The sequence below is a fragment of the Durio zibethinus genome, chromosome 21 (genome assembly GCF_047325235.1).
Source record: "Durio zibethinus cultivar Kanyao isolate XHJ-2024 chromosome 21, ASM4732523v1, whole genome shotgun sequence".
In the NCBI taxonomy this organism is placed as follows: Eukaryota; Viridiplantae; Streptophyta; class Magnoliopsida; order Malvales; family Malvaceae; genus Durio; species Durio zibethinus.
Genome location: NC_143182.1, coordinates 802,689 through 817,202, shown reverse-complemented (window position 1 = coordinate 817,202; position 14,514 = coordinate 802,689). Strand labels below are relative to the sequence as shown.

At 31.2% G+C, this 14,514-nt stretch overlaps 1 protein-coding gene across 2 annotated transcripts; it reads left to right on the top strand.

Moving 5' to 3' along the window:
* Positions 1-7,485: 7,485 nt before the first annotated feature.
* Positions 7,486-10,206, top strand: WRKY12 (WRKY family transcription factor). Of its 2 annotated transcripts, XM_022903740.2 has the most exons (5): positions 7,486-7,541; positions 7,652-8,154; positions 8,397-8,473; positions 8,901-9,062; positions 9,861-10,206. In XM_022903740.2, the coding sequence occupies exons 2-5, from the start codon at positions 7,936-7,938 to the stop codon at positions 10,021-10,023; spliced, it is 621 nt and encodes a 206-aa protein (XP_022759475.1). In that variant the 5' UTR covers positions 7,486-7,541; positions 7,652-7,935; the 3' UTR covers positions 10,024-10,206. The 2 variants fall into 2 exon arrangements, with proteins under 2 accessions (XP_022759475.1, XP_022759474.1); XM_022903739.2 differs by lacking the exon at positions 7,486-7,541 and having other exon boundaries at positions 7,591-8,154.
* The last annotated feature ends 4,308 nt before the right edge of the window (positions 10,207-14,514 follow it).

Genomic DNA, 14,514 nt, shown 5'->3' with positions numbered 1-14,514 from the left:
AGTGTTCAATCTTCAATCTCATATTGTAGCTCATTGCTTTAGCACACTTATAAAATACAATCTCATTTAATTTTTGGTACTCAAATTGCTTTGGGTCCTTGAGAGTTAGTCACCAAGTCTCTTGTTCCTTTTGAAACCCATACTTGTCTAATTCTAAATGAAACTTTTTTTCTAATAGGACAAGTATGTATAATATGACCATGAAAATTACAAAAATTGCATTTAATCATTTTAATACTTAATGAACTCTTTAAAAGCTTTTGTTTTTCATTCATCAATTCATCAAAAATTTTTTTCAAGTCAAAAATTTTTTTTCTAAAAATTCATTTTTATTTTGAGAGGTTTTTAAATCTATTTTCAACTTTTCATTTTCTTTTTCTAAAATATTTTTTGCATTCATCAAAAGATTATTTTCAACTTTCAATTTTGAAATCATTTTCTTATGTTTCAAATGCATATTTTAAAACTAAATTACTAAATCATTGTAAGCATCTTGTAACTCATCAAAAGTATAAGAATTTGAATCACAATAGTTAGAAGTTACCTTTGATTTCTCAATGGTCATGAGACATGATGGATGTTGATTGGAAATTTATCTTTCTTGCAGCTCATTCAACTTTTTTCATATCTCATTTGAGGTTGAGCATTTTGAGATCAAGTTTAAGTTGTAATCATCTAAAGCTCCATAGAGAATGCACTTGGCCTTTGCATCATCTATTATTTGCCTCATATAGTTTGCATCATTTGAAAGAGTTTCAAGCCCTTTTTCAATCACATTCCAAGTTCTAAAATCTTGGGCTATAATGAACACCTTCACCCTTTTTCGCCATTCATAAAATTTAAATTTATCCACCATAGGAGCTTTGAGGACTTTCTCACCATCTTGGAACCAAAATTGAGCCATAGGATCTTTTCTCAAGGTGGTTAAACCTACAAAAAGAGACTAAAACTCTAATACCAATTGTTAGCTCAAAGATTTGGAATAAATCAAGAAGAGGGTGATTGGTTTTAATGAAGTTTTCAAAAATAATATTCAATAAGCATAAATTTTACTAAACAATTAAACACAATAATTAAAAGTAAATAAGAGATATAGATAGAGAAAAAAACACTGTGATTTATAGAGGTTCAGTTTTTCCTTAGGCACTATGTTCTCTCCCTTAGTCTCTTTTACTAAGGAGTACAATCCACTATAAGTGTTAAATATTGCAACCAAGCTTCTCTAAGCTTTACAAACTCAACATAATATACTCTTAAGGGTTATCCTCCCTCTTAAGCTTACAAACTCACATAACAGAAAAATAAAGTGTTTTGCAAACTCTAAAAACCTCACAAAGGTTGTGTGTTTGCTAAGTTGAAGTACACAAAGGTATAGATAAGAGAATGATGAATGAACAAAAAAATAGTTTGGATACAATAAATACAAAGATATAGACTTTGAAGCTCTAAAAACTCTTGATTATTTAAGAGAATGAAAATATTACTTCTTGACTCTTGCTCTCTTGATTCCTTTATCTTTTTGGATTGTTGGAGTGCCTTCTTTATAGAGAAATTGATGAACTAACCGTTGGGGAAGCTTGGAGTGAAGAAATGGCCGTTGAAAGCATGAAAAAGTAGCCGTTGGAGCATTTTGTGTAAGAATCGATCGATCCTTTTCATGAGAGGATCGATTGGTTCATGTTTTGAACCATATTTTACTTGAAAATTGCCTAATCGATCGATCCCTATGTGGGGGGATCGATCTCTTTTCTGAAAATTCAGTCCTGGGGCATTCTGGTTGAAAACCAATGATCCCTGATAGAGGGGATCGATCCTGTCCATGCTGGGCGATAGTTTTTTGTTTTGTACTCTACTAACTAATTTAATCATAACTTGAGTTATACAAATCCAAATTACAAACCGTTTGAAGATTTAGAAACTAGACTTAAAGGACTTTCTATCCATGTAAAGTTCATTACCTAATTCACTGTGTAAGAGTTATAGTAAATTTTCAAATGTATCCCTTGTGCAGTTTTTCTGACAACTGCAGTGTGTCTAGTAAAAATTTAAAATCTTTTCTTAGAAAATTTAGATTTTAATTTTGTTTAATCCATTAGAAAGTAGACTCAAAGAGCTTTCCAACCATATAAAATTTAAATATTAAAACTTTGTGAATTAATACAAAAAAATAAAACAAATTCAATGTTGGAAAACTATGTTCTTGTAAAACAACTTTCTTAAGTTAATCTATTTCTCAAAACCAATATTGTCAAAATTGTATTAAGTCCAAAATGAATAAGTTCACTTTAAAAACAACAATTGGACTTTCATTTAAGCTCAAATAAATAATCTTTAAAGATAGATTTGATTTGAGAAATATGAAAACAAAGAAAGGTTTGTTTAAGCTTTGAAAATCATATTATTTATTTAGTACCAAAATATAAAACTTAAGAACATGTACTAAATAAATCTTTTTCAAAGTCTTAATCAAGTTTATTTAGCTTTAATGTTTTATCATTTCAAAATAAGGATCAATTCAAAGCCAACAGACCCTAAAAATAAAGCTCTGATCACAAAGAACAGAGGTAAAAACATCAACAGGGATTATAACTCAAAAAGTCGTAATAAGTCTAAACATAGATCCAAGTCTATAGATAAAATAAAATGCTTATATTATGGTAAAATAAGTCATATAAAGTGATACTAAAAAATTTTAAAGTAAGAGCAAAAAGATAAAAAAAAAAAAAAAGAGTTTAGATTATAACAATGTTATAGCAGTGAATTCATATAGTAATTCTATTTACTTTGATTTGCATACATGGTGATTGTAATCATGTTGGTAATCTTAGCATTAAGTGGATAATTCATACAAAAGTAGCATATCATTGTGTTTCTAAGAGGAAGTTGTTTACATCTCATAAAGTAAGAGACTTTGGTTTACATCAAGATGAGAAACAATATTGTATCGCAGGTTATTGAGATTAGTGATATTATAGTACAAACTAGTGTAGGTTACATGTTAATTTTAAGGGATGTCAATCACATTTCAAATATGAGAATGAACTTACTTGCTATTAATGTCCTTGATAAGGAAGGATATAAGAGCCAACAAAAAAATAAACAGTGAAAGCTTCTCAAAGGATCTATGGTAGTTGTAAGAAAAAAATTATGCTGTACAATATACAATATATGAATATAATTAAATAACAATCAAATAAATACCATTGAAAATGATGCTTTAGCAAATATGTAACACAAAAAGCTGGTATAAATAAGTGGGAAGGGATTATCAATTTTGGTAAAGTAGTCTCTCATTAGCTTGACCAAAAGTATGTCTCTCGATTCATGTGATCATTATTTGTTTAGTAAGCATCATAAGTTTCTTTTCGTTAGCATTCTCAGAGAAAAAAATAGATTAAAATTAATTTATTCTAATGTATATGGTTCTATTGAGGTTGGGTTATTAGATGGTAGTAGGTATTTTGTTAATTTTATTAATGATGCTTCACATAAAATTTGGATATATATGTTAAAAAAAAAAAGCTAGGTGTTGTAGTATTTTCAAAAATTTCATGTAATGGTGAAAAAGATGATAAGGTTGCCCTTAAAGTGTATTTAGATTGATAATGATAGCGAATATACATCCAAAGATTTTAAAGAATATTGTTCAAAGTATGAGATCAAGCATGAGATAACAGAACCTAAAATTTTATAGCATAATAGTGTAGCTAAAAGAATGTTAAGCAGAGTAAACATTCATTTCCATCAAAAAATGTTAAGCAAGAAAAGCAATATTTGATATCAGGTAATGTAGAGTCTCAACCTATGAGATCTACCAGAGAGCACAGACCATCTACTATATATCTAATTTTAGATTTTATTTTAATTACTAGTAAGAAAGAGCCAGAGAACTTTCAAGATTAACAGACTACTCTGGATAGAGAGTATTAGTTAAAAGTAATGAAAGAAAAAATAAAGTCATTATGCAAAAATGAAACACATGATATTGTTAAACTTTTAAAAGAGAGAAAGCCATTAAAAAATAAATAGGTGTTCAAGTTTTAAAAAAAAGATGATGATAAGTTAATAAGATACAAAACTCGATTGGTGGTGAAAGATTTTTTTCAAAAATCCAACATCGATTTTGATGAGATCTTCTTTCCAGTTGTAAAGATGAGTTCCATTTTAGTAGTATTGGATTAGTAGCTAGCTTGAATCTTAAGCTTGAGCAACTTGATATCAAGACTGCATTCTTGTATGGTAACTTGTAAGAGGATATTTATATGGATCAATCTGAGGATTTTAAAGTGAAAGAGAAAGAATATTTAGTTTGCAAACTGAAGAAAAGCTTGTATGGCTTGAAATAAGCTCCGCGACAATGATACATAGAAAAAGTATGTTGAACGGGTACTTAGTAAATCTAATATGTAACATGCTAAATCATATAGCAGTTCACTTGCTAACCATTTTCATCTAAGTAAGAAATCTTATCTGATGATTAAGGATTAGTAACTAGCTATATCTAGTGTTTTTTATTCTTTTGTAGTTAGTTTTTTTACGTATCTTATAATTTACACACGGTTTGATATTGTTTATGCAATTGGTGTATTGAGCAAATTTTTTTCTAATCCGAGAAAAGTTCACTAGAAAGCATTGAAATAAATTTTCAGATATTTGAGGAGCATCTAAAAAATATGCTTGAGTTATGGAGTTTTACAACTAGTTCTAGAAAGGTTTACAAATATTGACATGGCAGGTGATTTTAATGGTAAGAAATCTACTTCATGGTATTTGTTTACTTTTGCAAGAAGAACTATATCTTGGTAGTCTAAGTTATAAAAATATGTTGTCTTGTCAACTACAAAGGTTGAGTATATTGCAGTAACTAAAGCAGGTAAAAAAATGCTTTTGATAAAATATTTTTTTCTTGAATTGAGGTTGAATTAGAAAAAGTATGTAATATTTTTTTGATAGCCAAAGTGCTTTAAATTTGAGTAAGAATACCATAAATCATGCTAGAACAAAGCACGTTAATATTATATATCACTGGTTACATTCAATGATCGAGAAACAACAGATACAGTTAAAAAAAGTCATACTAATGAGAATGCAACAAATATGTTGACTAAAATACTTATCAAGGAAAAGCTTGAGCTCTGCAGTAATTTGACTGAAATGGATTTATTGGCCAAGGTAAGTTTCAAATAAAACTATTATGGTGATGAATCTACTTTTAATAAAGTTGAAAAGAGAGATTGTTAATAATGTGTCGGGTTTAGCCCCAATTGATTAGCCAATTAAAAGGCTTGAAGACTTGTTGCCTTAAACCATGAAATAAAGCCCTACATATAAAAGAGTAAGGGCTGTTTTTGGCAAGCAAAGTGTGGCATCGAAAGCCAAAAAGGGAAAATAAAAGCCAAAAAAATAAAAAATAAAAAGAGAAAAGAGAGTTGGTTGAACGGAAGTCAATCTGTAGTCCAATTGAGCTAAAATTTTGTCAACAAGTTCATGATTTAATATTCTACATTTTGAACGGTGAAAATCAAGTTTGAAACTTTTTAAGAATAAATAAATGGTATATTTGTTTAGTCATTTATTTAGTGAGATTTTTTTCAATTATCTCTCTAATTATTGATTAGCTATAGTTTTAACTAAATGAGAACTTGTATATCCATTATTTGATAGTGAAAATTTTTTTGGTGGTTTGTGATTTTTTTCTTTACACTTGAGGGTTTTTCACGTAAATCTTAGTGTATTTTATTTTTTCTACATTGTTAATTATTAATTATTGTCTGTAAGTTTATTGTAATATATTATTTCTACGTTATTGTGTTTGTCACTTCAAATTCAACATCTTGTTGTAAGAGGCTTTCAAAAAATGAATTAAAGAATATGGCATATCATTAACTACCCTCAATGCCAATTTTTTTTTCTTATAATGTATTTGAAAAATAAAAATTTTTTTTTTACCAAAGAAAGACAAATATAGAAATTTTTATGCATGCATGTGTAGATTTATTGAGTACTCTTAGTATATATAATAGTAATCAGCTTCTATTTCATAAAGTTTATATATAATAGTAATCAGCTTCTATTTCATAAAGTTTATCTTAAGATTCTATGCTGCCATATCCTCATTTAGTCCACTTATAAAGTACATGATTATATATATATATATATATAATTCAGCTCAAAGAATAATTATATTAAAAAACCTATTTTCTCAAATTCATATCTCGATCAAAAATACTTCTTTTGAACATGAGAAACTTATGTGTTAAATTTTCAATTTTTAATATTAGTTCTACATTATTAGTAACTATTTTTTATATCTTTTCACATTGCTGTATCTAAATTATATACTTCTATAATGACAAATATGAAATGATGTCAATTATATATTAATTAGTCATTATTGATGGCGTGATTTGTCTGTTACCGTGAAATTACAAAAGAAAAAAAATTTTGAATAAAAAGCGTTCACACATTTAACAAGCAAAAATGGAAAAACGAACATGATCTTGTGAAACATGATGCTGTGAAACAATTGAAAATATTTTTCTTACTTTGCATATATATATATATATATATATATATATACATATATGAATGTATATATGCACTCTTCGTCCTTGTAGGCTCGTCCTTTTGTCGAAATCACAACTTGTTCAAGTGCTTCAACTATATATGATTTTAACATAGTGGAATCCACTCACCTATTTTCAAGTTTTATTTTTGGAATTTGTGAAAAAAAAATTTAATGAATTATAATAGAATTTTAAAAGCAAAATTTTAGTTGAGTGTATGAAATAAGTGAATTAAATGAGTATGTATAGCAGTTTCTTAAAACTATTATTATTATCAAAAAAATCAAATTTAAACAGAAGCAATAAACATTTGTGTATATTAAGTTGTTAGATGAACAAAGTTCTCATGCACGGTGTCGAGGATAGAACATTCAAATCAATTATTAGATTGGTGATCAAAACTAAATTAAAAGAATTCTATCGGGTAGATGGGAAATACTTGAACGAAATTATTTTAAGTAAAATTTGTAAATTTTTTATTAGAAATAATTAAATAAAAATTAATAAATTGAAATATCTCATTATATAGGTTAAGTGTGTAAAATTTTAAAAAATTTTAATAAATTTTTAGATAAACATTTTTAGTAAAAATGTTAATAAAATTTTTATCTTTGAATAAATATCGATAAAATTTAAATTATAAATAATTTTTAATAATTTATTTTATATATTATTGATTTTTAAATTAAATTTTATTAATTTATCGTTTTAAAATTTTTTTAAAAAATTTTATTAAATTATTTTTAAAAAATTTAAACTTCACTTAAAAAACATCGTATGTTTTATTCTCGGATAAAAATATGTCAATTTTATACAAATTGATGCAACTTGATCATATATTTTGATCCTACATCTACCTAGCTATATATAAAGATGAATTGAGACAAACCATATCAAAAACTTGATAGTCAATAAGAGAAATGATATATGTGTCCCCTTGAACCAGCTTACCTACACAAGCATCAAAAGAATTTCGTAAATACCAACTAATTTACTGATAAGCAATAATATGTCCTATTTCACCTTTTTTTCTTCTAGTACACAACCCCATATCTGCCTAATAATTTGTTGTTACTGTGCATTAGGGAAAGCAGTTGCTGTGTGGAAGTCTTTTGCACGCTCAACAAGACGAGAAGGGAATAATTTCCATGAGTAACATTCCATCTAGCGTTTACTAGTTGACCAGAGGACTGAGTCTCTCGTGGATGTGTGGAACACAAATCCAAGACCGCTCTATTTCTGCGGCAATAGGACCTACCAAGTTGCTATACAATTACGAAAACTTGCAAGCAATCCTGCGATAAGCAAAAGAGGATCAGCAGAAGGAGTTGGAGGAGGAGGAGAAGAGCTTCTTTGGGTTTTGAAAGAAATGGAAGGAGAGAGAGGAGTCCCGAATTATGAGCTACAAGTTTCCTTCTCAACTCCACAGGCGATCCACGAAATGGGGTTTGTACAATTTGAGGAAAACCAGGTCTTGAGTTTCTTGGCTCCCGCACAGTCTTCTCATCAAATATCTCAGCCTTTAAACGCCGCCACCAATAGTAATAGTACCAATTCCACCGCCATGGGGTTTGGTCATAACGATCAGGTACATAGTTAAGCTTAACTAAAACTAGGTTTTAGCAAAGCAAGATAAAGTAACCTTTTAAAAAACTTTCAAAATATATATATATATATATATATATATATATACATATATATGCTCCTGAAACTTGACATCTGATGTGGGATTTTGTTTCCTTCTGTGCTTCTTTACGATTTTCGTTGTTTTTGTTTTGCGTTATTAGATTGCTGATCGTTGTATCTGATGCTGGTATGGGAAAATTTTAGGTAGGGACCTTAGATCCCAAACTTGTAAATGACGAGAACTGCGCCAGTAACGCCAATGATGGAAATAATAATTCATGGTATTCTGATTTCTTATCTCTTTGCTTAATTTTCTTTTCTTATTTATGGGTCATGTTCTTTCTCAACCGCACACGCACTGACAGAGACTCCCACCAAAACATACATGCACGATATCTCATATACCCTAGATGTGTTAAATTCTTTAAAGGTTTTTTCCAGAATCTAAGGAGATCTGCCCTTATATGGAAGAGGGTTGCTTCAGCTAGCTAATGGAATGCTTTTTGTATAGCATATGCATATATATTAGTCGTACTTTCTCTTTCTCCTTAGTGGGCATGAAGAAGGAAATTAATACTTTGGTATGAGAAAGTCTTGATATGCATTGATACCCGAATCCGCATGCATGTCCATCAAATAGATCTCACTTTTCCACTTCCATCAGTGGCTTTTTTCACAAAAAGGTTGAGCAACTTGGGGTTTTGGCAGGTGGAGGAGCTCAGCCTCAGATAAGACCAAAGTGAAGGTTAGGAGAAAGCTTAGAGAACCAAGGTTTTGTTTCCAAACGAGAAGTGATGTTGATGTGCTGGACGACGGTTACAAATGGAGGAAATACGGGCAGAAGGTTGTCAAAAACAGCCTTCATCCAAGGTACTTTTTCTATACTTGTCACTATGCATGGGGTAACCTTCATTCATCAAAGTTTTAGTTCCTAATGAAATGATTATGCAATTATTTTTCTTCCAATTCAAAGCCAGGTTAGATTTATTAATCTAGGTTAAGGAATTTTCATAGATAAATTTCAATATAGACAAGCATGATTAATCAATCACGAAGATTTCTTTAAAAACTATTACAGCAGCATGTTTAATTACAAGCTTATTTCGATCATTTGTAGGAAAGGAAAAGGGGAAGGGTAGTGCTACAACTATTTTTAAACTACAAACATATAAATTTTACTTGTATATATTTGTTTGTACGCTTTTGGAGAGAGTATCATAAAGGTTTGTTTTGCCTGCTTGAAATTCATCGTTTTCTGGGTTTCCAACAAATTCAAATGGAAATTATTGCCAAACATTTTTAAAAGCACACTTATGTAATATGCACACTCATATGAAAGACGTGCGGGTGATGAATACTACTCAATCAAGAAGGGGGTAGAGAAATTTAATAAGAAAATGACTGTCAAAAATAAGTACTGAAGATGTCCTCGTTTGATATAAAACTAATGGTCTTCTGCCCTAAAGAACTATAAAACTCTTTAAAATTGACTTATACAAGATGCTCAAAAATGTCACTAGAAGTGAGATTAATGTAGGTATTTCTCGTCTTCAATTTCTACAGATGAACTATATATTACAAGCAACAAAGTATATTAGAATTTAATCCATGGATGTGCTATAATGTTATCCATCTCTTACCTAAGGTTTTGTTTGAGTTATTTGGCAGAAGTTATTATCGCTGTACGCACAACAACTGTAGAGTGAAGAAGAGGGTTGAACGATTGTCAGAGGATTGTCGAATGGTGATAACAACTTATGAAGGTAGACACAACCACTCTCCCTGTGATGACTCAAATTCATCTGAGCATGAATGCTTTACATCTTTCTAATAAATAGGATTCAGAAAACCAAAACAATATATTAAATGTTATGAATAGAATGTATTATCTTTTGGCATCTTTATCCAAATAGTGATTTGAGGGCTTCTCTTATGGTAATCAAATTGGAGACAGGAAATGCCTTAAGTATTTTATATAACTTCTAGATATATGGTCAATATGATCTTATGTTTCCATTGTTTTTCATATAAAGATGGCAATAGCTATCAAATGGTGAAGTACAATATATTGTAAATATTGCATATATATATTTTTCATCAAAGATAAAAAAGATAGTACCATTGCTAAATTCCATAAAATAAAGAAATGAAGTCATCACTTCCACAATAGACTATCACAATTTATATCAAAACAAAACAACATTCAAGCTGTTACAGATGCTTTTCACACAATTATTTCATAGCTGATAACAGCCAAATTGCTTTGGCTCAGAAAATGAGATAGTGACATACGTACAAAGATCCAGGAAACTTCATATTACCTTTTTGGATATAGCCTCCCTCTGCGTTTACTCCGGACACCACTATGCCAGGTGATGCTCATTTTCTTAAGGACATGTCTATTCTTCGGCAAAAACTTGATCAGCTCAAGCTCATCATCGTTACCATCAGCATATCAATTAGCTTAACCATCTTGAGATAACATGTCAAACATTTCCATTCATAATTCCATTCACGCTGTTAAGCACGCAAGTAAAGATTGCAACATGTGTAAATAAAACAACAAAAAATGGAATCAAAGAACAAAACTTGAAGAGAATAAGAAAGTTAGGAAAAGGAAAAAAAAAAAAAAAAGTAAGGTGAAAAGTAGTAAAAAATCCTCCAAAGACGAGTTTAGTAATAAAAGGAAGAGGGATAAAAACGAACCAGAAGCCCGTTCTAGCGTTAGCATCCGACAACCTTTTGGAGACTGCGTGATTTTTTTGGTGGCCAAAAAAATGGTGTATCAGTGGGATGTCATTATAGCACTGTTTAGGCCAAGTTCTTATTTAACCCAACCCATAGGAATCGATATGCCATTTGAGTATCAATGGGCCACTTCGGATCCCACATCATCTAAGGCACCGACATATCATCGTTGGGTTCATGTCCCACCTTGTCACTTACAGGCTGCAAATGTGTGAGCGTGCTGCCTCGGAGGATTGAACTCAGGTTGGATGCGTGGAGCTCACCACTAGGATGAAAAAGTTACAAATGGCTATGTAAATGACGTGCTCTATCTACAGTGCTTGGCTATCTTTTTAATTTCTTTTACTAACAATTAAGTACAGCAAACAATGCCATCTCTTTTATGATAGATGTTTCATTCATGAGGGTGTCAACTGTCCATTTCAAAAGTCCTTTTTAGGAAGTCAAGTCAGGCTAGTAGTCTTGCTGAAATATTACTCCAGCCTTCAATTCAGAGATCAAAATATTAACTCTCCATCAATATGTACAGAAGGAAGCTGTAGTCTGGGAGCAAACTTCAACAAGTAGATTATAGTAAGTAGCATTCCTCCATGCCAATGGACAATTTTAGGGACTTCAAGTTATAAATGTAGTGGAGAAGCACCCTTGCTTAGAACCTGCAGGGTTAAATTCACTGTAGGGACAGGAAGAAGAAAGAATGAGAACAAGATAACTGCTTTAGTTTTGTAGAAAATCAAATTATCATCAAGCAATACATTAACTTCACCATAATAATCCTCTATTGTAATTTGTTAACAATTTTGAACACAAATTTTGCATCATAAGAATAAACAGTTGCAAAAAAAGCATTCTGCTTCAGGTCATAGAAAAGAGGGAAACATTCTGCTTCACAAAACGTTTGTATTAGAGAAATCTCTGATGAGTTTACTCGAAAGGTAACCAGGGGAAAATGTTTCCGTGACTATTCCTCAAAATGACCGTTTTCTAACTGAATAAACACTTCAGTTACAGAGGATAGATCCTGAAGAAAACAGTCAACCGACATAGGACCGACATACTTGAATGACAAGAGATTCACTGCAAAAATCTTAAGTTCAGTCCCACATAAACCATAATGCAATTTGGCATTCTCTACGGCCAGAGCCTTTAGACTCCAAGGAGATGTATCAAGCACCTTAACAGTGTCGCAAACACACCTCTCTAGTATCAAATTTTCAATGAAGAGACATATTAGGAATATCAATTGAGATGAGTCATCGTTTGGAAATTTAACCGAAACAAGGTGAAGTGAAACCAGGTCCCGAAACCACGCCTCGATGAAAAAGATCCAGTATACAACGATCTTGAATTTTGTTATAAACTCTTTGTCACGATTCCAACGTCGATAAGACAATGGGTGGTCTTGGGTTATAAAATTATGAGTCGGCTTCAATCGAATATATGTCTTTTGGATTAAAAGTGTAAACTAATCTAAATTGTACACCTGTAAAGAGTGGTATAAAAACAGATCAACTCTTGATTGATGTGAAATTTTATGAGAGATACTAAAATTAAGATAAGCCCGGATTAAGGTGAGTCAAGTAGATAATTCCATAAAAAATATTTGGGTAGAGATAAATCCAGATCAAAATAAATCCCTCTTTTTTTCTTGGGATGAAAAAGCCAATGTAACATAAGCATCTCACAATGAGGTGAGAGATAAATGTCACGAATTCTACGTCAGTAAGAGAAGAGATGGTCTTGGGCTATAAAATTACAGATTTGCCTCTACCTCATAAGCATGTTTTTTGGTTGAAAATGGGTACCGGTGACACTCTTTTCTGTTTCAAGATTTAAGGTGGCGTGTCTAAAAGTAACGGTAATCGAATAGCAAACTAGGTGTTGCAAATTACTGATTCTATCAATCTTCTTCCTGTTCTCGGCTTTTGGAAATTTTGCATCTTTTATATTCAGGTAGAGACTTTCTGAGCTTTTTCTTTTACATGAAAAAGCAAACTATATATTGGCATTTCATCGAACAAATAGGCACAGAGTGAACCGAATTCGTGATTTATGAGATAACATGACAATGAGAAGATTCGTCTGGACCAATGGGTGGATTTCAAGTATCATAATTCTAACTCGCAAGAACTAGCACTAGAGAGAAGAAAATGGGTCATAAGAACTACTGCAAAGATAAGAAAAGACAACGGGGTTAGTGTAGATTCGCTTTCTCTATTCTAATTAACCTTTTAATTTCAGGTTGAACCTCGCAAATTAAAAGGACAACTATTACCATATTATAGTTTAGTACCACATATTTGGTCAGAGTTGGATGAATTTGTCTTCAAATTCAAGTTATTTCGAGTTTGAATATACTTCAATTTGGAATTGTTTTGAATTCAAACAATTTCATATATAGATATTTTTAAATTCAAAATATTTTAAGTTGGAATTAATATCTCAAATTTAGATCATTTTAAATTTGAAAAGATTATAATTATCGTAAAACTCGATGTATTTATTTATACCTAAAACTTCAGTTAATATGTAAGCAAAAGACATCATTTTTCTTCAAAGATAGAAGAAAATATCGTTAAATTCCATAAAACAGTAAAACAAATTTTACTCCTTATATCAGACCAAAACAACATTCAATCTGCAACACATAAATTTCACACAATTATTTATTACTCATCCTCGCCATATCGCTTTGGCTCAGAAAATGTCACAATGACTTAAGAAGATCTAGGAAACTCCATTAAGCCTCCTTCTGACTTTCCCCATCAATACAACCATGCCAAATGATGCTCATTTTCTCCAGCACATGTCCGTTTTTCAGAAAAACCTGATCAGCTCATGCTCTTCGTCAGTATCGTCTATTTCAATTAGCTTAACCATCTTGAGATGACATGTCAAACACGCAATATCCTCGTCCGGTATCTTACCTTCAAATCGAACTCTAATATCTCCAACAAATCAGAAGCAAGAAGATAGCGTGGCAAGGAAACGGGTTTCTTAGTTTCGGAAGTGACATTTAAATGAAGTTCTTGCACATGTTTTTGGGCCACGATAGCTATCCATCTGTATAATGAATGATCATCGTCATTATTGGAGCATGAGAGACGAAAGCTTTGGATGCTAACAGATTTATCGTGGGTCATTAAAACCCAGTTGATAAAATCTTTGTATTTCTAATGTGCTCTGGTAAAACAGAACTCTCTATGTAATGGGCTTAACCAATTAGATTTATAATCAAAATTTAAGTGAGGCATCGAAGTCCACAGATACCTCCTGTCTGTTGACACAGCGCTTGCTCTGATCACGTCTATGGTTTCCAGGTATGAGAAAATATGATGAACTAAGGGTTCTGGCAGATCTCGAAATTTGTTGCGGTCAGCTGTAGCATCAACATCGGTTGTCTTCTCTCTCGGCATGAAAACGATATCCTCCAGAAATTTGTGTCTCATTTACCTAAACCCATGAACGTGGATGAAATTATAAACCCACACCATGCCTTGGACGGCAGCCCATTATTCAATTAGTTATGGATTAAGGCCACAATTGGGAGATAAGAACAGCCATCTGTTTTAGT

Bases quoted from the DNA above. Each gene is read 5' to 3' on its own strand.
- WRKY12 (XM_022903740.2), top strand. From the start codon at position 7,936: ATGGAAGGAGAGAGAGGAGTCCCGAATTATGAGCTACAAGTTTCCTTC. The intron at 8,155-8,396 runs GTACATAGTTAA...GGAAAATTTTAG, and splicing joins GGTTTGGTCATAACGATCAG to GTAGGGACCTTAGATCCCAA. The intron at 9,063-9,860 runs GTACTTTTTCTA...GTTATTTGGCAG, and splicing joins AAAAACAGCCTTCATCCAAG to AAGTTATTATCGCTGTACGC.